This window comes from Cyphomyrmex costatus, unplaced genomic scaffold, assembly GCF_001594065.2.
Source record: "Cyphomyrmex costatus isolate MS0001 unplaced genomic scaffold, Ccosl1.0 scaffold166, whole genome shotgun sequence".
NCBI lineage: Eukaryota > Metazoa > Arthropoda > Insecta > Hymenoptera > Formicidae > Cyphomyrmex > Cyphomyrmex costatus.
In genome coordinates, this window is record NW_017275674.1 from 277715 (window position 1) to 302692 (window position 24978).

The 24978-nt window shown below is 31.2% G+C and overlaps 7 protein-coding genes across 8 annotated transcripts in view; 2 read left to right on the plus strand and 5 right to left on the minus strand.

Moving 5' to 3' along the window:
- The window catches only part of LOC108771811 (vesicle-fusing ATPase 2), a 10095-nt gene extending 9921 nt beyond the window's left edge, over window positions 1-174 (minus strand). The window contains exon 1 of the mRNA XM_018537178.1: window positions 145-174. The gene's annotated coding sequence lies outside the window, so the exon portion shown is untranslated. The remainder of the gene's footprint in view (window positions 1-144) is intronic.
- Window positions 175-2293: 2119 nt separating this feature from the next.
- Window positions 2294-5094, minus strand: Prosalpha2 (proteasome alpha2 subunit). Its single transcript, XM_018537209.1, has 4 exons — window positions 4843-5094; window positions 3870-4029; window positions 3073-3405; window positions 2294-2657 (listed from the first exon to the last, which is right to left on the minus strand). The coding sequence occupies exons 2-4, from the start codon at window positions 3908-3910 to the stop codon at window positions 2327-2329; spliced, it is 705 nt and encodes a 234-aa protein (XP_018392711.1). The 5' UTR covers window positions 3911-4029; window positions 4843-5094; the 3' UTR covers window positions 2294-2326.
- A 126-nt stretch (window positions 5095-5220) lies between these two features.
- Window positions 5221-6953, plus strand: LOC108771834 (sperm flagellar protein 1). Its single transcript, XM_018537212.1, has 4 exons — window positions 5221-5447; window positions 5734-6018; window positions 6212-6415; window positions 6494-6953. Exons 1-4 carry the CDS (start codon window positions 5339-5341, stop codon window positions 6799-6801), a joined length of 906 nt encoding a protein of 301 aa, XP_018392714.1. The 5' UTR covers window positions 5221-5338; the 3' UTR covers window positions 6802-6953.
- A 3759-nt stretch (window positions 6954-10712) lies between these two features.
- Window positions 10713-13664, plus strand: LOC108771815 (retinol dehydrogenase 14). The gene is made up of 5 exons (XM_018537182.1): window positions 10713-10900; window positions 11676-11915; window positions 12601-12983; window positions 13151-13269; window positions 13633-13664. Exons 1-4 carry the CDS (start codon window positions 10768-10770, stop codon window positions 13253-13255), a joined length of 861 nt encoding a protein of 286 aa, XP_018392684.1. The 5' UTR covers window positions 10713-10767; the 3' UTR covers window positions 13256-13269; window positions 13633-13664.
- LOC108771814 (esterase FE4) lies at window positions 13602-17877 on the minus strand. 2 transcript variants are annotated; one of them, XM_018537180.1, is made up of 8 exons: window positions 17610-17877; window positions 16041-16166; window positions 15800-15959; window positions 15235-15608; window positions 14642-14813; window positions 14327-14520; window positions 14055-14199; window positions 13602-13919 (listed from the first exon to the last, which is right to left on the minus strand). In XM_018537180.1, the coding sequence occupies exons 1-8, from the start codon at window positions 17805-17807 to the stop codon at window positions 13624-13626; spliced, it is 1665 nt and encodes a 554-aa protein (XP_018392682.1). In that variant the 5' UTR covers window positions 17808-17877; the 3' UTR covers window positions 13602-13623. The 2 variants fall into 2 exon arrangements, with proteins under 2 accessions (XP_018392682.1, XP_018392683.1); XM_018537181.1 differs by lacking the exon at window positions 17610-17877 and adding an exon at window positions 17424-17549.
- Window positions 17878-18599: 722 nt separating this feature from the next.
- Window positions 18600-19609, minus strand: LOC108771837 (uncharacterized). Its single transcript, XM_018537214.1, has 3 exons — window positions 19317-19609; window positions 19136-19256; window positions 18600-18949 (listed from the first exon to the last, which is right to left on the minus strand). The coding sequence occupies exons 1-3, from the start codon at window positions 19407-19409 to the stop codon at window positions 18678-18680; spliced, it is 486 nt and encodes a 161-aa protein (XP_018392716.1). The 5' UTR covers window positions 19410-19609; the 3' UTR covers window positions 18600-18677.
- Window positions 19610-20123: 514 nt separating this feature from the next.
- On the minus strand, window positions 20124-24820 carry Tsf2 (transferrin 2). The gene is made up of 9 exons (XM_018537223.1): window positions 24700-24820; window positions 23808-24220; window positions 23599-23716; window positions 22984-23163; window positions 22306-22907; window positions 22064-22228; window positions 21678-21766; window positions 21248-21588; window positions 20124-21028 (listed from the first exon to the last, which is right to left on the minus strand). The coding sequence occupies exons 1-9, from the start codon at window positions 24761-24763 to the stop codon at window positions 20388-20390; spliced, it is 2613 nt and encodes an 870-aa protein (XP_018392725.1). The 5' UTR covers window positions 24764-24820; the 3' UTR covers window positions 20124-20387.
- Window positions 24821-24978: the final 158 nt, after the last annotated feature.

Consider the following 24978-nt stretch of genomic DNA (forward strand, 5'->3'; position numbering starts at 1 on the left):
ATAACACTCAATGCAAAAATTTAATTCGGACAATAGACAAAATAGATATTCAAACTCTTTTACTCTCCGCTATCCAATAAAGTCTTCCGATAACTGCGTAGGTCACAGTACTAAAGATAAAATTGAGAGTCTTCGATTCTATACCTTTACTAAACTTTACACTATATTCTTACACTATATATATATATATATAGATTTCCCAACGCATGCGCGTCACCACCACTTTCATACTAATGCTTTTTTGTATATTGTTGAATATCATTAGGAGTTAAGCAGGATAAAAGGAACAGGGAACAGAGAACAAAAAATAAGAATTTCGACCTATCAGAAATCATATACTGTGGAATAAACAGTGTGTATTTCATAGTACATGATTTCTGATAGGTTGACATTCTTATATTCTCTGTTCTATGTTCCTTTTATTCTGCGCAGCCCTTAGACATACGATCTTAGATTTAGAACATACATACTGGAAGGGGCTGAGTCATGGTGGAAGTATACAACCATGGGCTGAGTTTCCACTGAGCGCGTCACGCGTCGCGTCGTCGAAGGAGAGAAAGAGAAGGGTTGTGCATTTATATAAACTTCTCTCTTTCTCTCTTTCATGACGCGACGCATGACGTGCTCGGTGGAAACAGGTAGAAACATAAGAGCCATAGAACCCATAGGTGACTTGTGGAATGTTGATGACCTTATCATTTATCTGCTTTGTCTGAATGCTTCACCGTAATGCACATGCGTCGATTATGTCATTATGAATATCCATATGTATATACATACATACATTCAACGCTCACAAAACGTAAAAATATAAAATTATTTTAAAAAATGAGACGTTGTTGCATTATATTTCAAAATATAAAATATATTAACGGAGCAAAACAAAATATCTCTTTATGCGTAAGTATAGCCGTACGTCATAGATAATTTTAAGCCAAGCATTAAAGTTATGTGTGTATTGAATTAATTTAAATTATATAAATATATATAATTTAAATATGTAAATATATAAATTATATAATAAATATATAAAATATAGCTGTGTATTTTAAATGTATAGCTTATTTAAATGTATAATCAACATTGAAATAATTTAAAAACTTATTATGTAATTTATTATGTAATGTGTTTAGGTTTCCTAAAGATGTAGTACAGAGATCTTTTTGCAAACTGTATGTATCTTTATAACTAGAACGCAAAACCAATTTAATAGCTGGGAACATTCTTTTCCATCGTTTTCAAATTTCGAATACCATTTTGATAACGGTTCTATATTTTTTAAATTCAAATTACGCAGTATTATCACGCGCACAGCAAACAAACTTTCAAACAAGGACAGATAGATGTTGGAGATACCTTTATTACATTTGTTAGATATAATATGGTCCTTCCATATGTATGTTCTAAGATCGTTATCCACCTTACGGAATATCCAAGGTACGATTTTCGGATATATATTTCGTTTATTATTACTTTGCGTTAAGATATCTTCAATCTTCGAAACATTCAAACTGTGACACAAGATATGAGAATACAAAATATGTGTAAAAATTAAATTCTTATACAGATAAAATATTCAACTTTATAAATTTTATAGATATAAAGTGCTAAGAATGATTCTCTACTGTAGACTTGAACAATTGAAGAGTTATGGTACAACTTGAACTGTAATGCCTTTTATACTATTATGGTAATGATGATGAATAGAGAATGTCAATAATTATATTTATTAAATTTTATGTGACGCGAGGTTTCGTACGAGTGCAATCGACTCGTAGTTTGCAGATCTCGAGTCTCGTGCATATTTTATGAAGAATTGAGATATAAGAGCTGTAGAACAATCTTATAAAAATTAAATATACTGAAAAGTTTGGAGATCTAGGTATTGGAACAGTAGCGAAAGATACCATAAACCACACACACATACACACACACATACACATAATGTGTGTATTATTAAATTTCGCTAAAATGAACAGTTATTGATAAATCAAATTTAGAAGTATCTTCTAACAGAGATGTAGAAAATTCTTAACACACACACATATATATATATATATATATATATATATATACACACACACACACATCTATATAGTTATAATAAGATACCAATAGAGAGTTTTATAGTTATAAGATATATATCTTACTAAATAAACTGTTATATAATTGATTTAATACGATTTTTTGATTGTTATAAAAGAAGCACAATTAATTGTTTTACTTTGGATAAAGGACATTTATTGCAAGAATCTGATTCAAATTTATTAACGATTACGAAGTTTTACTTCGAGAATATATTAAAAAAAGAAATTCACACATAAGCTTAAGGAATATTCGCAAGATAATCCTTCACATTGGATGGATCCAATTTTCTGAATCCGTTCGCGTCACAAATGCCGACTTCAATATTGTCCGCAGTCATCTGTCCCTCAAAACCTTCCTTTAATGTCAAGATGGCAGTATGAACGGCATCGTCCAATTCCAGATCCTCGCTGTACCTCTTTTCAAGAAACGTTTTGCCGTTAACGAAATTTTTACCCATCGCAGTTGCTTTCCATGCAAAATATGTGCCGGATGGATCACATTGGAATAGATAAGGCTTGTCATTGTCCCAACCGCAGATCAGAAGAGACACTCCAAAAGGTCTAACACCTCTATAAATTAACAATGGCAAGAATTTAGTATTATCACTTATCCAATTATCTATTAGAAGACATCTTACATATCTATACTCAATCATATAATTATTTAACATTTAAAAATATGTAACTTTATATAAAAATTTAAACGTAAGTACAAATCACAGTTGAAGACTAATAGTTCTTGGAATGTAAAATTGGATTGTTTGAACTGTACTAGATCAGTACATATTTAAGGCTGCTTTATGTAAAATATCTAAATGCAGTGGTATAATATAATAAATTTCAACAATAAAATAATATATGTATTAAATAACATCATTATCATTTAAAATATTTATACACCTTCACATTTACCAATTATAATGAATAGCAGCTTTTACTACACACTAATCTGATATAGTAAGTGGCCAAATTTGCTATAACTCACCCAGATTGCGTATACTCTTGCATGACCATCGCAACGCGCTGTACGAGTTGTGCAGTCGGAATAGGTTCTCGATATACTAGGAGATATTGTTGTGCCATTTTCCGTGCTTGCTTTACTAATAATCTGTAATCTGGACCCATGCCGCTGTAAACCATACCGATATGCTTCGTAATCATTTCGACTTTGCTGACGCTATGTTCATCATAGAGAATGGATTTATGTTTGTTTTCCGTAGCGAGAACAACACCATTTAACGCCTTAATGCCCACGCTCGGCGCACCAGCGGCTACTGCAGCCAAGGCATATTCTATTTGAACTAACTTGCCTGACGGACTGTAAAACACAATGTGATTAATTGATATATGAATTACATAGTACATAAATTATTATAATAAATAATATGTTATTTTTGTTATTATGTGTGTTATTTATATAATTTCTATATGATCGATTATGATCGATGAGCTTGTATTTTTAGATTTGACACATGTATTCCACGATTTTGACGAGTCATCCGGTCATATGTTTTATACTTGGTTTTTCAAATAAAATATACTAAAACCGTATAATTATATATTTATCAACAAACAGCTGATATTAATAAGACGCTGTTAATTAAGGCAAAAATTTTTATTTATAACAAATGGAGAATATGCCAAGTGTAGGTCCAGTTTAGAGGTTAGGTTACTGATTAATCTGTTTTCAGTGACACCTGTCTTTTACCACAGATATGGAATATTGGTGTGAAACGCGCTGATTTGTAGGTAATTATTATGTTACTGTAAATATATATTTACCTGAAGGTTGTTAACGAAAAACTATATCGTTCCGAAGCCATGACAATTACTTAGCAATACAGCAATATCAAGCGGTCATAACGGTGTACACAGGTACAGCTTGGCAGAAAAAGTTCGTCAACGGGACGAGAATTGCATTCAAAATGTTCCTAAGATATCTCTAGATAAAATAACATACATGGATTTGAAAATACTCGCGCGTATTACACGCTCTGTTTTATTAATTAAAAATTTATAAAATACAATAAACTTTAATTTTTATATACTAAACTAACTTGTAAACAAATTTTTTATAACTGCAATTATAGTGCAAAATAATTCAATAATCATACAGATTTACTCGTAATAAGCGTGTACATATTTTTTAAGATTTCAGAAAAAGTAAAGAAAATACAAATATTAGTATACTATAGTAAAAATATTAATTGATACAAAATTTATTGTAATTGTGAGTGTATTTTAATGTTAATAATTTATTAATTGAATTTGATACTTTATATTAAAATAAAATAAAAAAAGAGACATAAAATAAGAAATATGTTCAATACAGCTTTTATAACGTATATAATTTAAAATAAATATTATAAAATTAAGTAAATTTAACAAATCAATTAAAGAAGATTCTCGAAAGTTTCAAATAACAAGAATATAACGGCTAATGAGAGCTATTCGCTGTTATATTAGTGCGATCATATATAAGAGTGAATTTTATATACTACGTAAGTAGTTCCCCCCAGAGCGCGCCGAACATCCGTCGGACTTAAAACGCAAATCTAATCAACTACCGTAGTAATATCACAATTTTTGATTAAGCAATTTTAAAAAACAAGTAAATATTCTTATTTAACAATATATGATTGTTGCATGGAAAAATAGAATAAAACATACATTATTTTTAATTGCTGACATGTACGTGTATATGTATAAATAATTACTGATTTTATGCTTTTATTGTAAACATGTATAGGTATACCATGCATGTGCTTTCTTCATTTTATTCTATATTTCTCTTTATGTCCTTGTTCTTCTTTGTAGGCATTTATCTCGTCTCAAAATACATATCTACTATATTTCTTCTAATTTTCCTCTTCTTTTTCAACATTTATTTATGACCCATCTTGTATTGAGTGCACAAAATTTAGCATGACGCTACAAGAAATAGATCTCGTGTTAATAAAAGCGTAATAAAATGGTATTTGTCTTGAAATTTGACATTTTCAAGATATTTCTTGATACTATATTTTATCAACTATCTTCGTAATTAATTTAAAATAAAGGAACATTGCGCATATGAGTGATCGATATATCGCATTATTTCGACGAGCGATTCTGCTCTGCCTCACTAGGGAAATCAGATGACAGCATGATCAAAGTTTCCTCGTCGATTGTCCGCTTGATACGCCGAAACGTGACAAATAAATTGATTCAAATATGAATTGACTCGGGTTGATTAATAAGTAAAAAGAAAAATGATTGGTGACACAGCGCAGATCGACAATAAGGAGCTCATCGAATGGATCGATGGCATCCCGTTTTCGAGACCCGCGAGAAACTTAACGAGGGACTTCTCGGACGCCGGTAAACTCACCGATTTTAAGCCGATTTTAAAGCTTGATTAATTTGGTCTGCAATTAATTTAAGCAAAATTGCTTAAAGCAAAATTTCTAACTATATAATGATTAAAGTGTCACGCTCATTTTTATTTTTACTAATATGCATTTAGCTTTAATCTTGATTTAACTTACTTTTTAACTTTTTCTTATTCTAAGAATAAGAAATAGATAAAAAATAGGCTAAACCGAATAGATTTAATTTAATCTACATCATTAAAAACATAATTAAATCATTATATCCATCATGGTAGTTCTTACGGCGGAGGTCCTAAAATTATACTATCCCCGACACGTGGAACTTCACAATTACGTTCCGGCGAATAGCATAAACACAAAAAAGGAGAACTGGAAGATGCTAAATCGAAAGGTGCTTGTGAAACTTGATATGAAATTGAGCAGCGACACTATTCATCAACTGGCAAACGGGTCGCAAGGTGCGATCGAGAAGCTCTTAACGAAGCTGAGAGTGAAAGTTCTGAGGGACGACGTTGAGATACATAAACCGAAAGTCAAAGATGTAGAAAGCAATGTAGAAGGCAATGAAGCGCAGACATTAAATATAATCACATTTGCTTACCCATATTTATTTGATTAATAATATACATTGTCTTGTCTCGCATATAACACATATCATTCTTAACATTGAAATGTTGCAGCATAATATTGTTACAATTTTAGCTTCTATACTGTAAGGGTTCGATCTTAATTTTATTATACTTTCCATATCAGGAGAAAAAATTGGAGACAGCTCGTTAGACGATTATCTCAAACTGCCAGTAGAAAGTCAAAGTACTGATAACGAAACTTGTAAAATTAAATCATCGAAATTTACGTGTCTCAAACGAGGGATTCTCATCGTCTTCAATTGGATTCTCTGCTTCTTCCGTATATGGAATATTTTTAACTATTGCACACTTCCTCGTTTCCGCAAGCGTGAGATATTTGATATACATATAAGTGAGACAATTTGTGATTAATCAAATATGAATAAATTTTCAAACGCATTTAAAGATGCGCTCGCGGACGTCACGACGGGACGGATTGAAGAAGCAAACGACGAAAATGTGCAACGTACGATTTACTCGGAGTTAAAGCAGGAGCTGCGTGAAAAAGAGGAAGTGATAAGTACTTTGAACCACAAGATCGCGTATCTGGAGAGTTCAATGAAGCTCAAGGATCTGCGCATCTCCAGTCTGGCGGCACAAATCCTGCAAAACGCCGTCGAAATGGATCAATCAGCGAAGTCGCAATCAATCGACGGCGCGCGCGCTAAATTACGCTCGCGATCGCACAATTTTCATGAAACTAAAGCGAATTAGAAATCTGGTAGTAGTGCGAAATTGCAAATTTAACTGTGAAATCAAAAATAAAAAATTAATGAGATTTATTATTATTATTTATTATCATTTATATTGCATGTCAATAGTAAGATACACTCGTCTATCATGTTGTTAAAGTCTTCATATTCAAATTAAGCCACGTTTTAAGAAAAAAATCAAGAATCAAATTTTATTCTATTGCATAATTTAATTTGTCGGCTAACCAAACAACTATTTTAGATATCTATACTTTAGATAAATAAATCATTTTTCGATTAATAATTAGTAATTTATTCCTTTTAATTTCCAATTTAATTGAAATTTTCAGTTTAATTAGGGGAAGGATAATGTTGAAGAGGTAATGTGTTGAGAGTCACATATTGAAGGTATATATTTACATTTAGAAATACTTAAATATTTATTTTTATGTATACTATATTTAGAAAGAAAAAGAGAGAAAGAAAGAGAGAGAGATGAGAAAACTTCTTGACATAAAGCTTATTCTCTATGTAACTGCAGTTTATATTATCTTTCTAGCACATTTGCATTTCACTGACACTCTGTTCATATCTAAACATCCGTTTTCTGTCCCGCTTTTTCCCGATTTCCACTGATGTTGCATTTATTGTTACTTCAGAACTATTAAAAGTATTTGCTATCCTGAATTCTTTATATTCTCTATATTCATAAATACTGCTTCTGCGCAACTATAGCTTTAACAAGATGTATTTTTGGAAAAGTATCTTGAAGGATACAGAAGAATAAACAAAATTTTACAATAATTCTGAAATGACAATAAGCGCGACATCAGTAGAAATCTGGCAAAAGCGGGACAAAAAACGTATGTCTAGATATAAAGAGAAAATGTCTGCGAAGTATAAACGTGCTAGAAAAATAAACAAATTGCACAGCTATAAAAGAAGACCTAAACGTACAATGTAAGAAGTTCAGAAAAAATTAATAAATTAAGTTAAATTAATTTCAGTATTGAATATTGTTAATAAATTAAATACTAACTAAATATTAATCACTCAAATATTTTTTATTCAAATATTTTTATATAAACCTTTTTATACTTATTTTAAAGCTATATATTTAGATTTTCTTAAAATAATGTCAATTATTTGAGTATTAAATTGTTAATTGCTAAGCTATTTAATTTGTATATATTATTATGGTAGTTCAGTTGCATTTCTAAGCCCGGAAAATCAATTTGGTGTGTAATTCGAGAGACTACAAACATAGTATACATAATAAATTTACATCAAATTATTTAAAGCATTCGAGATTCAGCTTCGATCAATATAGACATTGTTTCTTACTTATTGTGTGTTCACATTATACTGTCCTAATAAATCGTTTATTAAAAATTTATTTTTTAAGAAATATATAAGTATGACAAAAATTTAACTTTTTGATTCTTTTTTTCCTACTACGGGACAGATAACTAACTCAAATAAGGGTACAGAATGTTGTTGATTATATTATATCACTGTATCATTAAATTATTTAGATATTTTATATAAAGTAGCTTTCAATATGTGTATTAATTTAATACAGTGCGAATAACTGCGAATAAACGTATATTTACTCACTAGCCACTGCTATTAAGTTATTATATGTCATTATACCACATTTTGATTATTTACAGCTATCATTATATATAGAAATTTTTTGGATAAATGCAAAAATTGAATTTTAGAACAGTAATATGACGTCAAATTTATCCAAAGAACATATATATCTGAGAAAATAACTTTTAATGTTGATTAAAAAAATTAATTCTTATTTGATTCTTATACTCAAAGTTTTTAGTCTTTTTTTTAATTACAAATTATAATATAGTTTGAAATAATCTCAAGTTCATTCATGGAAAGAAGAATGTGTAAAATTGCCTAAAGTTGTATCAAGAAAGTTATGCAGCAAGGCCATTTTCTCATCATCGTTTCTCACCACAAAAGGTGGGGATATTGATATTGTCCGTTCACCTATACTTGAAAGGAGGCCTGTAGATTGTAAATGTCAGTAGTATACCGGCTCTTGGATCGTAACGGCACACGAAATACCGGAGAGCCTTAATGAGAATTCTGCTATAGAGGATGTGAGTACGATTATGTAAATATATATATATACATATATTCAATTTTTTCTTATACAGTATCTTTACAGCTATTATATTATTTATTAATAACTTATTCTACAAAATAAACAAATATTATTTTTCTTATTTTGGAGATACCACAGCAATAGGAATATTAAAAAGTATATATTGTAATACTTTAGGTATCTTTTATCGTAAATTTAAAAAAATAAGAACTCTCTTTAACGTCAAGTACCGGCAACTGTTAAAGCCAAAAAATTGTAATACAAATGATAATTATGCTTAGAAAACATTTTTCATACTTATTCTTTTATCTGAGATTGATCTATATGGATTTTATTATTTTAATATAATTTGCAATAGATTTGAAAAAAAAAACTGTATACAAGCCTATTTTTTTAAATTAAATTTCTTGCATGGTTCATTTTCTTTTTCTTCCTCATTTTTTTTTTAAGAGAAAAAGAGGGAAACATCGTGGAAGTAGCTTAATTAAAAATTACAAGTCTTAAACAAGTTTAATACTACAGTCAAATTGGATTAATTGAAAAAGAAAGTATATAGGAAACGTTGAAAAAAAAAAGAGAAAAGACAAGTGGATTTAAGTGGACCTTTTTCAATGCCAAATTTAACAAAATCAAGTTTGATTTATTAGCTGAGAAATTTTATTGCGAAATTACAGATTCTAGAAATATAAGCAGATGTATATGACTTCATTATTCAAGAAAGATATCAATTTAACTCGCTAATGATACACTTAAGTTCAATGCGCCAAGTTAAACCAGTTTTTGTAAACTTTATTACTGCGCGTATATGTAATAATTGATCAAACAAATAAGTGGTATTAGCAATCACTTGTTAAATAATATGGTTTTTCTCTACTTCAACTGTCATTATTATTTCTCGTTACTATAATATTATAAAAATATACGTAATGCTTATTGTACGTATTATTTTGAATTACATGATTTTAGTTGAAATAATTTTATATACTAATTGATTTTATTTTATTTTATCTACTTATATTATATTAGATCAATGTAAAAGTTAGTGCCCGATTTATTATTCAAAATTAATAATAAATCGAGCACGAACTTTTGTACTGATTTAATAGAATTAATTATAATTGATTGTTCTTAATAAGATTATATTCATTATATTATAATACAAAAAGTCATTTTTTAAATCGTATATCTTAAATAAAACTTTAATCGATTTATATTCCGTTTTTAATAAAGCGCACTAAATAAGTTACACTAAAGAATAAATTCAATGCATGTCTGCAAAACGGTATATAATGGTCAACGACCTTCTTGTACGCTTTGCTGTCGCGTAAAATCCGGATATACTTTCGACCTGTCCTAGTCAAGCTGGAAAAATGTAAGTGCTAAAATGTGTTTCCTTACGATAACAAATTTGCATTCAAGGAGACGCACCTCGAGACTTTCTCTTTCTGTAAACCGGTAATAATAAGATTCACTACATAAACATTAATTTTTAACTTTTTAATATCATTAAAATAAGTTTTTTAATTTATTTCAATTGGGGTTCTTTATTCATTTTATTATTTTTAAGAATATCTCTACATTTCTCTTTTTTTTTCTTTTTCTTCTTTTTAGTGAAATGCAATGTAAAACTTTTTAATAATATATTTACAAGTAATGTTATATGTGTAATTAATGTTTAATTTTAATGTAATATTTTTCTATTTCCTATTTTATTTAGATACCATGATATTGACTAGTATTTCTTGCACGACGCTGCTTTATTGGACCGCGGCAATTGTATCGAGCGGTACGATATTGCTCCTGGTTGGTCTTCGTTTGTACGTTTTCTGCACTTTGGGCATTTGCAAGAGCAAAAGCCGAATGGATGGTAAAACGGTAATAATCACCGGATGTACCTCCGGTATTGGTAAGGAGACAGCGAGAGATCTTGCCAAGAGAGGCGCGAGGATCATTATGGCATGCAGAAACACGGATACTGCTAATCAATTGAAAGGTTTTGTAATTAAAAAATAATTGTAATATATTGTTATGAATGAAAACACAATAAAAATAGGGCAATTCTTATTTTTGCCTCATCTTCCTTAAAAATTTACATTGTAGTGAAAAATTTCATTCGATTATTCTATTAAAAAGTTATACAGATTTATGTAGGCGTAAAATACACTATAAGATTGTTATCTACGTACAATTTATTAAACTTATAATTGATTTAATTACACTATTGTTACGACTAAATTGCCTATGAATAAACAGCGCATATGCTAGCTTATAATTAGGGGTAATGATGTTACTTATAATTGCAAATCAAATCGTGGCAAGATTTACTGAGCAAGATTCGATTTTATCGCTATATACCTTACTAACAAAAGTAAAGTATATTTAGGTAATTCGTATAGTCCCCCGTGTTTTTTCGTTCGTTAATACATTGAATTATTATACAATATTATTATGTGAAATAATAATTTTATAAGTCAAATAATAAATAAAAATTGAGATATATAAATACACATACAAATATGATATATTTATTATTAACGTAAAGTTGAAGTAATAGCACAGAATATAAGATTTCCTTTTATATTTTCATATATTCTTGAGAAAAACTATTTAATTTCAATCGCTTTTTATTTTTTTTTTAAACATTGAAAATGTTTAATATAAAACAATGTGCTCCTTATCTTTTTCGCATGAATACATTTTTTAGTATGTTCTGTAATAAATGACGTATTTGAGATGTATGCGTATACATATATATGTTTTATATGCAGACGAGATTGTGAAAGAATCAAACAATAGCAATATTGTAGTTCGCAAATTGGATGTGTCATCGTTGCAATCGATCAGAAAGTTTGCCCAGCAGATAAATCAAGAAGAAAGCAGATTAGATGTGTTGATTCATAATGCCGGAACTGCGGAAACTTTCAGGAAAAAAGTCACGGAAGACGGATTAGAACAGACCATGGCTACCAATTACTTTGGACCATTTTTACTGACGCATCTTCTAATCGGTAAGCAATTAGAATGCAAAAAGCGTTTACTAACTTATTTGTTACGCTGATGCATTCATTTCGAGTGAAATAAAGATAAAATATGTTTACTCCATTAATACATTTTGTGTTTAATTATTAAGAATGTAATCATTAAGTTAATGAAGAAACGTGATAAAAGCTTTAATTAAATAATTTTAATAATTGTAACTGCTATTTTTATCCGGCGTGTGGTATATGCTCTATTTTTATTCCTTTTATTTTTTAACTTAACCACTTGATCTTTAAACTATTTTTAATTTTAAAAAATTGTGACTATTTTTTCAAATATATGTATACGTTACCATGCACAGCTGGTATAAGATGATGTGATATAATTAAATAATATCAACAATATTCTCAAGGCCATAGGAGTCCACCGCCGAATGTTAAGTTGCAAATAAATTACGATTTTTATCTTCTATACCACGTACGTTTCGACTTTATTCTTTAAGTCATCCTCAGCAATTATACTTAATTAATTACGTCTTGGAACTCATCAAAGTAAAATCATCTATCCACTTCAGTTACACGGCTGAGTGATGTGTAGAAATCTTGCTCCATGAGCACCAAATAAACGTTTACAGTAAACGTTTTGAAGTAGATAAAACTTCTTTATAGTTATGAATTATTATTTTGCTATATGAAGAAACTTCGTTATTTGCAGATTTATTGAAACGTTCAAAACCAAGTCGTATCGTAGTGGTTGCGTCAGAGCTCTATCGAATAGCATATTTAAATCTTGACAATATCAATCCAACATCGACATTACCGGCATATTTATATTACGTGTCGAAGTATGCGGATATAGTCTTCACTTTGGAATTAGCACGACGTTTGGAGGGCTCGGGAGTAACGGCAAACTGTTTGCATCCCGGGATGATAGACAGTGGAATCTGGCGAAGTGTACCCGCTCCGTTATCTTGGGGTTTGAATCTTATAGTTAAGGCTTTCTTCAAAACACCTGAGCAAGGCGCACAAACGACTATTCATCTCGCAGTTTCCGATGAACTTAAAGGAGTTTCGGGAAAATACTTTATGGATTGCGCCGTAAGAATTATTTTTAATCTTTTGAAGCTTAAATAATCTTTTTCTCAAAAGAGCTTTCAAAGATTGTAGCTCTTTAGCTTTTTTAATTAAAAATACTTTCTTTTTCTAAAATTCTTTTTAGAAAAGGAAAGTATTTTTAATTAAAAATCTACTCTAAATATTTTTAGGAATATGGATTATCGAACGCTGTGAAGGATCCTGCTAAAGGCAAAAAATTGTGGGAATTAAGCGAGCCTCTGGTGAAGTTGCAATCGACAGACCCGAAGATTTGAGTGCGTGCTTTTTGGTAAATTTATATATATATAATTTTTGTCATTTGTTATATACATTATACATATGACAATCTTTTATAATAAAACTTTAATAATAATTTGTCAGTATTATTAATTATATTACCTTATTAAAGTATCGAAAATTTATTAATCAGTAGGTACTAAAATAATTTTGCAAATATTGTAATTTTATGAAAACACGTTTTTATTAGAAAAAAAACTTTTTTTATGTAAAACTATATAACAGAAATGTATTTGCATTTGTCGAGTAATAGAATCAATGCATGTTTCTTTTACTTAATGATTTAAGAAGGTCAGCATATATCTATTACAGATTATGAAGTCGATTTTAAATATTGAACTAATTTCTATTTCAGATTTAAAGGAAACAAACTGTCCCATTTTTGCATTCTATCGGGATAAAGCCCTGTCTTCATTCTCGGTTCCTCAGTGATATCTAGATAGTTGTCTCTTGCTAGTAGGTATGGATCCCACGTAATATTCTCTGCTAAAACTGAAGACACCGGCTGTCCGGTTTGAACAAAGTTCGACCACATGCTTGTCATAAGTTCCACTATAGGAATTTCTGGATCATCGTTTTGGAAGAATGGGAATTTGACTTTCATAAAGAATAGATATTGCAAATCGTCATGATGCGCCACGCCTAGAATGATAAAATAAATAACAAATTTAAGCATATATAATTTATGCAGAAGTTAAATAAAAATCAAATCGTGAAGTGATATTAAACAGTTTGGACAATTTGAATCATAAAGTGAAATATAAACAAAAATAATACCGTATGGTTTGGTTTCGTTCCACATAACAAAACTGTAGCGTCCTACGTAAGAAGACATATATAAGTAGACGGGTTGGTCGGTGTTTTCTGCGATCACTTTTACAGCACGATGCAATGGAAATATAACTATGCTGTCACTATTGATCTAAAATATAAAATACAATTATATACAGAGTTACCTATTTTTATTTATGATACATTAATTGATTAATATTATTTGTTCCAAATGTATTATTATTTCATTATATTTATTATAATAACAATTTATGTACATGTGCGAGACCATCGTAAGTGTCTGGACCGATCGGTTGGTCACCAAAGTAAAATTGGCGCAGTTCGGTACTTATGTTTCTGAACCGAGGTGTATCCCGCTCGTACATAAAATTAATTGGTGCGAGTCTGTACCAGTCATTGTTCAAATCATTTACCATCGAATCATTCCCGAGTTGATGTTGTTTGTTAACAACTGAAAAGATCAGCGGAATATATTATATAAGTATTAATTTCTGTAATTTTAGCTATTTGCAATTAACTTAAAAATTGAATAAAAATTACAAAAAGGTACAAATAATTTAAAAGATTCTTACAAGCAACTACACCGTCAAATTCATTTTTAGTAACTCCTGCAATCAACGGAACCTTATGAAATTTCCCTTTTTTAATTAGATCAAGGGGCTGTTCGGGTAGAAATCTTTCTACGCCGTGAACCTCAGGTTCCACTACGGGTGTCCATATCATGATTGGATGACCATACCACTCCTAAAATGTCGTAGTATGTTAAAAAATATTTTTTTTATCTAAACATTTGAAAATAAATCGAATCTTTATATACGTTTCTTATTTTTTCACTTTTCTACGATATTATATATACATAGGTAATATTGTTTTTCTAAATTTCTATTGTTTGACAAAACAATTATCCAGTAAACATCAATATAATAGTAACATAAATGTTATAATTTTACATTTAATAAGAATCATTTTGTTAATAATAATAATCATTTTGTTGAGTGCAAAATAATAACATTGATATTATTTTATGTTAATTAGTATTTACCGGATATATTTAATTTTATTTACTAGATTTTTCTTACTGACAAAAACACGTCACAAAGTTACATAACAAAATCATCTAATTTCAATTATTTATTAATCTTGTCTTATACGTAATCTTTCTTACAAAGAAATTGTGTATGGTGTCCGTAAAATTCTCTACTGGTTTGGAATTTAAGCAGATCAGCATAGAGCCAGTGGTATCGATTGGACAGTCTAACAATTCAGCTTGCTTCTTCGCCAGGTTCAGTTGCTCAGTCGGATACGGTTCTATCATCATCGAGCCGCTCATCATGATCGCCCGATGGAACAATCCTTTGGACATTGGTGAAACCATGTGCAACAATACGCTTATTCCACCGACGCTGTAACCGGATATAGTAACGTTATCGGGGTCGCCGCCGAAGGCGGCTATGTTCCTCTGGACCCATCGAAGCGCCACAACTTGATCCTTCAGGCCCACATTACCCGGTGCCTTCGAATCGCCAGTGCTTAGAAAGCCTAATGTGGATAAACACAAACAGTTGTTAAAGAAAGCAATTTTTTGTTAATTTTCTTGGAATTATTACTATAGCTATGTAATCTCGACTAATCGTTTTACAAATCGTTATTTTTCTTGCAATTTTAAATTTCGCTCGGAATTTTATCGCTTGCAGTCCGAATTATTGGAAAGGTAAAACACAAGATTTTACCTAGTGACGCAAGACGGTAATTGACGGTGACAAGAACGATGTCTTTGTCCAGCAAGTACTGAGGTCCAAAATTAGAACTTTGGCCCGAGAATAAGTAAAAACCACCGGGATGGAAGAATACTAGTACGGGTCTTTTTACAGGATCGTTCTCCGACGGTAACTGCAATCAAGATATAATTGTTCAATTAGTGACTTCATACCTTTTTCAACGTGAATATATATGTTACATCATGAGACTCACTTTCGTTGTGTAGACGTTCACACGGAGACAATCCTCCATTATATTCCGTTCGTATAATGCTGGACAGGCGGGTCCTTCTTTAGTCGCATCGAAAACATCATTCCAATCTGTCGCTGGAATTGCGACCTAGATGAAACAAAAAAAATCAGTCTAGTCTGATAAGCTTTGACTTTATTCTTGCCAATAAATTATTGGATTGTAAGTTTTAATTATTGTTAGCAATTGTTTTTAATTGCTAGCAAAAATAAAACATAAAACAAATATCAATTAAAGTGTATTAATTGAGGAGTAAATCTATAATGCAAGAAAAAAATATAATATCTAAATGTATAAATGAAATTTGTAAGAGGCAAAATTTGAAACATATCGAATCGAATTATAAAAAAGTATGGAAATCGTAATAAGAATACTCCATAATACTTGATACACTATACGGTGCATTCATCAGAGAGCGTGGTATGGTAACATTCGAAATCGCAAAAGGTCAATGGAAAGTCAACGGAACTTCTAAGAAACGTAAAATTTTATCATTTATATGTACTTCTTTAACATTTTGAGAAGTTTTCAATTTTCTTTATGTAATTTATGTTTGTCACACACAATAATTTCATTTTAGTTCTTTAAATTATATAGACTACGTTCGGAGAGAAAGCACACGCTATCAGTACTATTACGTAATTTTATTTTTATTATTAGACATGAAACAGAAATAAAATAAGGCAAATATAGTACTGATAGCATGCACTTTATAATGCAGTATTTGTGATAAAAGTAACTAAAAGACTAAAGTTCTTATTAATTTGAAAGAAAAGTAACGAGAAGATATTAACATACATTAAAAAAATGTTAGTTAAAAAGTGTAAAAAATATTTAAATTTTTCTTATGCTACAACATTCGAGGAACGCTATATATGTGTTATTTTATTTTTTTGTTTATTAGACATAAAATAAGGATTAAGAAGTATTTATATTGTGCTGATAATGCCATAGAAATGTGCACGAAGCGTATATCAGAATGCTTTGTATACTTATAATATATATGTAGATTCTGCGCTTATAGAGCGAAGTTTCAATAAAAATTACAGAATACTAGAATCATTGGATAATAGTGATATTACAATTGCTTATTTTAAGTATTAAAAATGTTGTTGTCCAGTGCTCCTCAATCTTAGTACTTGAAATTTTATTTGAAATAAAATTTCAAGTACTATAATAGAGATTGAGTAATTAATCTGTCATTATCATTAAGTTAGCCAGTATCAAATTGGATTTCTGAAAAGTGTGCGAAAAGTATATTGGAATCATACACTCTTTGCAGAACGTTTTGAGAGCATTTTGCTAAAGAATTAAAAAAGATAAAGATGTATTAAAGTTAATCTTTACATTGGTGGAACTGGGTGTAGTATTCCATTTCAGTTTTCATTTCCGCTATCGTAGAAGGAACTAATAATGACCATTGCTGAAAACAGTCACACATTGTAAAAAAAAAAAAAATAATGCGTATAACACAAAACAAAGTTGTAATTGATAATGTTACTTCGCAATCCTGGCAATATCTGATCCTTTTACTTGAAAACGTTGTTGTCCGGTCGGCGATTGGGCGTATCTCACGCCGCGGAAGGAATAGATTTTCTTGCCAAGTCTGGAGATGATGATGGAACCGCGAATTCTTCCAATCGGAGCGGTGACTTCATGTTCTTCGTCGGTGAGATTATCATCGGCGAACGCGATAGTGACACTCAAGAGAATAACGAACAAGCGCTTCATGATGTTTTTGCAGAGGAAGACAGTTTGGACTGTCCGAGTTTAATGCAAGTAGGAAACTTACGCACGTGAAACCGGTTAAACACGTTAAGTACCGCACCAGCGAGCACTAAAAACATTTCAAGGGCATTACGAGGCCTTTTTATATATCCAACCGTGAGGAGGAAGACGCGCGCGTTTAATCGCAATTGTCTTTCTGGGAAACTAGGCTCTATCATACGAGAATATTTCCCACAAACAGCAAGGCGTACGTGAGGTCATGCACGGTTTTGTAATTCAAATATGCACGCGCACAGGATTTTGAACTAAAACGAAGCGGGAATTAATACGATTATCCATGACGAAAGGTGCAGATAAATCAACGACTTGCAAAAATCATCTCTACGTTTATCTCCAATGGTCACAGTTCGCAACATCGTCATTTTTTCCTCTTGGCATACATTTTTCAAATGATATTGTAAATGATAATTGCGAACTGATTGTGTTGAATATTAATTGATGTGTAGGTTGTTATATTTTCCTCAACACGCGAGGAATACACATATATAACGAGAAGAAAAGATTAGAGCAGGAAAGATATTACATATCAACAATCCAGTCTTACTACAGGAAAGAGTTATATGAAATCCAATTACTTTATTGCATTAGCTTCCTTTCTCATAATTTTCTTTTATACAAGAGTAGAAACATTTTTTATTTTATTTCCTAAAAAAATATAGATGCTTAAAAATAATTGTCTGAAAGTTTTTTTTAATTTTTTAAACGTTCTTTATATAATATATAGATATTTTTCCAGGATATTTTTTTAAATTCTATTGAGTTGAAACTAAAGTAATCACATGCTGACAAATTGTTTAAATCAATCTATTGTGATTATTTCTTCTTTAACTCTTTCAAGTTGCGTTTGTCTTCCGTACGATAAGTTTTAGTTACATGATTGTAATTTAGATTGAAATGCGTAGCATAATCATTTTGATCGCTACGAGCCTGTCTCTTCGGTTTAGCAAGTTCACGCAATCGCTTAGGGCAACGTCTGTTGTTGCTGGCAACGATACGGGCATAAGTATCCAGAAAAAAAGTCTTCTTGTCAAATTGATGAAACGGAACTTGCTTGCTGTCTACTAATTTACGGACTTGGTGTTTACCTGAAAATTAAAAATGTTTGCAGTTGATAATTAGAAAAAATCATAGAACAAAGTGACGAATTATTACATCAATATAAATGAAAAAAGACTATAACACAACTATAATATATTATTATTTACTGTACATATGTGACAACTTGTAATTAGAAATAAAAATTATTTGCAATCAACAATACAAGATTTCACCTGTCACAGAATTAGTATGTTTTGTAGATGAAGACGATGTCGATATTAAGTTAGAATCTAGTTTCTGCTTTTGTTGACTGGATTGATTCAAATTGTCAAATATTTGATGAGCATCGGTTACCTGTACGTATATATTTTAATGTGTTATGTTACTATATTTTTGATTTTACAGGAATACTACTTGGGACTTATTGCGTCTATCAATTTGCGTGTTAGGTCCTTTTCCCAATTTTTCGTGTTTAAATGTATTCGTTGACCGAGTGTCACTATTCATATCGCTTTATCGTGGACTATTTCCTTGCAGGAACTATTTGTTTTTTCAATTAATGAGAGAACTTTAATATTCAACGTCGAGATTTTTATTAAAATTACATTATTCGAATTATTAGAGGCGGATTAAGAATTATTGACTTTAGAAATTTTGATCCAAACTTAAGATTTACGTGAATTTTTGACAGCCAAAGCAATTAATGGTCTCTTTTTTCCGATCGTTATTCAATTGTAATTTCAATCTTTTCTGTCATCGTACGTCATTCTACATACTTCTGATGTTTCGCCATCATAAAGTCTAGATTTATGAACAAGTTTTATCTCATTTCACATCTTCCGTTAATTTTCTACTAGAGATCTACATGGACGGCATGGAATAATGTCAAAATACATGAATTTTATAAAGATTTATTACTACAAAAAATTAGTGAGCAGTATAAAATATACTTACATACGAGTATATCAAATTATTTTAAATACAATAATTCTTAAAATTACCAGATTAATAAATTTTTATATATGGACGGATACATTTAGAGATATGACTCCATTGGATGGATGCAAAGGCAGCGGTAATGCTTAAATTTATATATTCCACTCCGTCTTTCAGTCATTTGTACTTTTATAAAAATATACGTGTAAAATATATATAAAACAATATTTGAATAATATTTAGAATATATCTTTAAAAATTGGTCTGTTTTCTGTTCCTGCACTAGACTGAACTAGAACTCTCTTTCTCGCTTCCTAAAAATATCACTTTAAGTTCTAAAAGTGTACACTAGTTCAGCCACAAAAAACAAACCTAATATTAGCATTATGTAGCAGCATTAAAATATACTAGATTGCTAACTATAATATACATATTGTGCCAATTAATAAAATGGACTATATTAGATTCGTTTGTCAGATCTCTATTCTTCGATCGTGATCTCGATACGAATTTTTGTTCGCGTATTCGTGTAAATCGCGGACATGATACTTATCTACCAAATGCAAAGGTAAACACAATCATAATTATTGTAGCAAACAACGAGTAACTTATCGCAGATGCACCTGCGTTACAATCTACGATTCTTCTGGCTCTCATAAAATCTGGGCCAAGGTACTTGCTATACTCCCGCTTATCCGACGGGATTACCACCAACTGCTGAGTAGCATCTTGAAAAATGAGATCGCTGTAAGGTGGTCGGCTGTAATACATGCTAAAGCTGAATTCATCCGGTTCCTTTCGGCCATAGAACTGTTGTGCGTATATAAATAGATTGATATATGCGTTAATCTGTGTCTGGTTATAACCGTAATAACCACCGCGCGTAACTATAGCATTGGCAGCAACTTTGCCTAAATTGCAGTTCATGTAATCTGTTGTTGGGCGGCGCGTACCATCTGGGCAAAGCAATTCAAAATCTTTTGTGAAAGTGTTGCGTGCCCAAAATTCTTTGCGCTTGCCATCGGTGTTCTCTGCGACCGTCGTATGTTTCACGAAGGATACGTCACCACCTCCCTCTACCAGACATCTAAAAGCACCTGTGTAACCAAAGTAATCCTCGGAAGCGTCTCTTCGGCAATACCGGTAGCTCACCCCGTGGCACAAATCGCACATGTTATCATAAGGCACACCTACAAACGATAAATAACTAATTAATCAAATATTAGATAAAAAAGATTACAGACGCAATTATTTTACGAAAGAATTTGCTACTTTTATCAATTTATTCTATTTTATTCTATTAGTTTTCAAATTGCCAACTTCGAAAAATTACCAACCTTTTTTCATTTAGAACTTTTAGTTAGAAATTTTTAGCTAAAATTTTTAGTGTTAAAGTTATTTTCAGCTACCTATATTATATTCAGTGCTGAGTGCGCCCGGCACACAGGATTTGCTGAAGTATTCAGCGGCAGCGCGCACAGAATCGCAACCGTATCCTCTGATCCACTTGTTAGAAATAAGATATGCCAGCGGATAAACCCATCCTGCAGCCGTATTGATTCCCGTGTGACAAGTGTTTTTATTTTTTAGATACGTCAGATCTGTATTGTCATCCTCCTCCTTCGCGACGGCGACAACGTAATACTCCGGTGTACCCAAATTGTACACCTCAGATATAAACGGAATCAGTTCGAATTGCAGTCCAGCGGTATAGACATCACTGGCATCTAATACAGCTACATCGGCAATTCTACCGTAAGAAAAATAAAACTATAACGTCCGTAATTTCATTTCAGAATATATGTATACACGTTTAAATGCAATGTATTTTACACGTACCCGCTTCTTATTGATTGCATACAATTTATTTGACTATGACCTTTATGACAAATTAATTCTGGTTTCAAAAGCTGGGCTTTTAAGGCAATCTACAAATATAATAAGGGTATTAAAGTGAGAGAAGAGCCGCTTACAGTCAAAAACAGATACTGAAATGATCTAATTTACATAAATTTTGTCAAATATATGATAATATGACTATGCGCTGATTATTTTTTGGATTTACAACACAATTAAATTGAAGCAATAATCCTTCTAAATTTTATGCTACTAATATTATAAAATCTGTAAAGCACTTATTGTGAAAAATGACAAACAATGTTTAAATGTTTGAACAAAAAAAACATAAACTGTAATATTTTACGTATATATAATCTAAATTGTACCTTCATTTTTATGCATTTTTCCATTTCTGGCTCGGATGTAACGCACAATGTCATCCGATTTACGGGACAATGATGTACTCCTAATATATCATTTACAGATTGTCCTAAATATCCTGTGTATGTTTGATCCTTTTCGTACAATTGTACAAAATCGCGAGAGGAATCCTAGAAAAATGGTATGCATTATAGATAAGCTCTAAATAAATGAATAACAAACAAAATACGAAAACATTAAGATTTACAGAGAATATTAAATTATGCTGCAATCCATATTTGGGTGCTGATTCAAATAATTCAAACATTTCTATTGGTTGCACATTCGGTGGTTCAGAGTTTTCTCCTTCTCTATTATAATAATTGAATGTGTCGTTGTGTGTACTCTCTACTCCTCCTCTTCCATCACCACCCCCAAATCTTCGGTCATATCTGCTACGATTCCAATGGTCCGTACCATATTCATTTGGATTTCTAAATCCGCCTCTATAGTCACCCTCACCAAATCTGTTGTAACCCGGACGGTTTTCAAAATCCCTCTGATTGCTATCATAACCCGGACGATTTTCGAAATCTCTCTGATTATTGTCGTAACCCGGACGGTTCAAGAAATCTTCCTGATTGCCGCCGAAACGATTGAAGTTTGTTGTGCCATTTTTATTCTTGTGCAATATTCGAACAGTCTTCTCCAAAAATCTTTGATACCTTCGACGAGTTTTGAAGTTTGTCGCCGAAGATGTGACTACTGCACGAGATGGCACAGTACCCCAATTACAAGTTGCATAATCGTCTATAGACCTGCGATTACCGTTTGGGCATAGCAGTTCAAATTGCTCTTTCTTCACGGAACCTAAATAACAAGAATTATAAAATGAGTAATACGCCGATTATTAGTCTTTGAAAATTTTACTTCTAAAGCTGCATACTGAAGTCAAATGACGTTGATGTCATCTCGTTTACAGTCGTATGCACCAAAAAGGCAATTTCACCCGCTTCAACCAAGCAGCGAAAAGCTCCCTCGTATCCTGAGTAAGGATCTTTGTTTGTACATTTGCCACCGGGTATTTCTCCAATGCACAGGCTACACAACTGATCAGAATTATCACCTACAATTGAATCCCTAGATTATAACTGTAGAATGAAAGTGCATTTATATTTTGAACCTGTGTTCTTTGTCATTGCAATGAACTACATCCATTTGCAATGAAGCAAATCCATGTCTATCAATGTAGATTAATTTTAGTCTTAGATCAATTTACTATTTATTTTTCTCGTTTCAAAAATTAGAAAAAATAAAATAAAAAATAAATCGAGATTTAATTATTTACAATAATGAGAATGTATAAAACGTTTTATTTTACTTTCACCAAATGTCACACACATTGTGATGTGACAATTTTATGTCAGTCACTTCTGGTCCTTCCAGCACAAAGGACGAGTACGCAAGCGAATGTGCGCTAATTGTTTTATTTCTTTCAATAAATTAATTACTTTTCAGTTACTAATTCAACTACAAAAACATAGACTTATATTATACTTACCAATTGGATTGTTTTTATCAATTAATGAGTTTACTGCACAACTAGGCCCAAAGAATTTAATCGTTGATTTTACATGATTATTGCAGTCAATAATTTCCATTCCTCCATATTTCATAAGCTGATAAAAATACATTGAATTGCATATAAGTGTGTTAAAAATGTTTACATTCAGAAGATACTTTATATCACAATCTATAAATTTTACTCACTTTATTAATGGGAATAACCCAACCCGCTAGTGTCCCAACACCAGCAAAACAGCCCTTCTTGCCTCTGAGATCATATAATGACTGTACATCAGGTAGAGAGTTTCTCTTAACCACTGCGACAGCATATTGATAATTTAAACCATTTTCATATATTTCTTGCATTATTGGTACAAGACTGTGATATCGTCCAGCTATAAAAACTTCTCCAGCATCCAGTGTTGTTATCTGTGCCTTCTCGCGATCCAGCATGGCCATACATTCTTCTTTGTTGAAAGCTTGCTGGCATCGCACCGAAAAATAAGTATCGCCAAAAAATCCTCTTTCACGATCAATCGCTCTGGAGAAGGCCTGACATTTATTCTGTTCGCCTTCAGAGACTGTACACCATGTGAGTGTGTTGTTGATGTTTTGGCCTGTCAGTTAATACATACAGTAATTAAAATTAATTAATATATATTTTACATCGCATACACTATAGATTTTCAGTACTGGCAGTAAATTTTGAAACACAGCCATAGCACATTCTATATTTCAACATTCCAGAGATCTATTCTTTGTGGCTGAACTAAAATATACTTGCATTTAAAATGAAATATATGTATGTAAATATTTAAAGTTTGGTGAAACAAGAAAGTTTTTCAGTCCAGTGTAAAGAATAGATCCCATATACACTCCCCATAATATATAAATAAAGTTGAATTGCAAGTTGGTGCAAGTATCATCACAAAACAAAAGACTAAATCAGATTAAAAATACGTTAATTTGATATAAAATATGATTATTTTGAGATAAATATTCGTAATTTGATGCGTAATACAAAGTATGATTGTATTCTATATGATGCCATCGATTAATCTTGCTTCTGGGATATCCGTCTAAAAAAATGCACTACCGTAAATTTGATGTAACTTCAAACAGCACAGGAACAGTAATAATGTGAAATATTGGAACCACATCTTTTCTTAAACGAGTCAATCACACACGGACAACACCCTTGACATGACTACTCCACACTCCACAGTCCATCGAATTGTAACGAACTACACCCAATCCTACACCTCGATGACGTAATCCATTCATTGAAGGAGGATAGAATGAACGACGCTATGACTATGGGTTTATTCGTTAGTTGCGCTTGCTTTGCATTTGCAGATAGAGCGTATCTTTGAAG

Coding starts and splice junctions, on each gene's coding strand:
- LOC108771814 (XM_018537180.1), bottom strand. CDS start 17,807: ATGAAGCGCTTGTTCGTTATTCTCTTGAGTGTCACTATCGCGTTCGCC. Junction 15,609..15,799: donor TTACCGTCTTGCGTCACTAG/GTAAAATCTTGT, acceptor TATCCACATTAG/GCTTTCTAAGCACTGGCGAT. Junction 14,814..15,234: donor ACACCATACACAATTTCTTT/GTAAGAAAGATT, acceptor ACGACATTTTAG/GAGTGGTATGGTCATCCAAT.
- LOC108771815 (XM_018537182.1), top strand. CDS start 10,768: ATGGATGGTAAAACGGTAATAATCACCGGATGTACCTCCGGTATTGGT. Junction 11,916..12,600: donor ACTGACGCATCTTCTAATCG/GTAAGCAATTAG, acceptor CGTTATTTGCAG/ATTTATTGAAACGTTCAAAA. Junction 12,984..13,150: donor AATACTTTATGGATTGCGCC/GTAAGAATTATT, acceptor AAATATTTTTAG/GAATATGGATTATCGAACGC.
- Prosalpha2 (XM_018537209.1), bottom strand. CDS start 3,910: ATGGCTTCGGAACGATATAGTTTTTCGTTAACAACCTTCAG. Junction 3,406..3,869: donor TTTTCGTTAACAACCTTCAG/GTAAATATATAT, acceptor TGTGTTTTACAG/TCCGTCAGGCAAGTTAGTTC. Junction 2,658..3,072: donor CAAGAGTATACGCAATCTGG/GTGAGTTATAGC, acceptor GTTAATTTATAG/AGGTGTTAGACCTTTTGGAG.
- Tsf2 (XM_018537223.1), bottom strand. CDS start 24,763: ATGTGGTTCCAATATTTCACATTATTACTGTTCCTGTGCTGTTTGAAG. Junction 21,767..22,063: donor AAAAATGCATAAAAATGAAG/GTACAATTTAGA, acceptor TTATATTTGTAG/ATTGCCTTAAAAGCCCAGCT. Junction 21,589..21,677: donor ATGCAATCAATAAGAAGCGG/GTACGTGTAAAA, acceptor TTCTTACGGTAG/AATTGCCGATGTAGCTGTAT.
- LOC108771834 (XM_018537212.1), top strand. CDS start 5,339: ATGATTGGTGACACAGCGCAGATCGACAATAAGGAGCTCATCGAATGG. Junction 6,019..6,211: donor TGTAGAAAGCAATGTAGAAG/GCAATGAAGCGC, acceptor TTTCCATATCAG/GAGAAAAAATTGGAGACAGC. Junction 6,416..6,493: donor ACTTCCTCGTTTCCGCAAGC/GTGAGATATTTG, acceptor ACGCATTTAAAG/ATGCGCTCGCGGACGTCACG.
- LOC108771837 (XM_018537214.1), bottom strand. CDS start 19,409: ATGAATAGTGACACTCGGTCAACGAATACATTTAAACACGAAAAATTG. Junction 19,257..19,316: donor ATAGACGCAATAAGTCCCAA/GTAGTATTCCTG, acceptor ATATACGTACAG/GTAACCGATGCTCATCAAAT. Junction 18,950..19,135: donor ACATACTAATTCTGTGACAG/GTGAAATCTTGT, acceptor TTTAATTTTCAG/GTAAACACCAAGTCCGTAAA.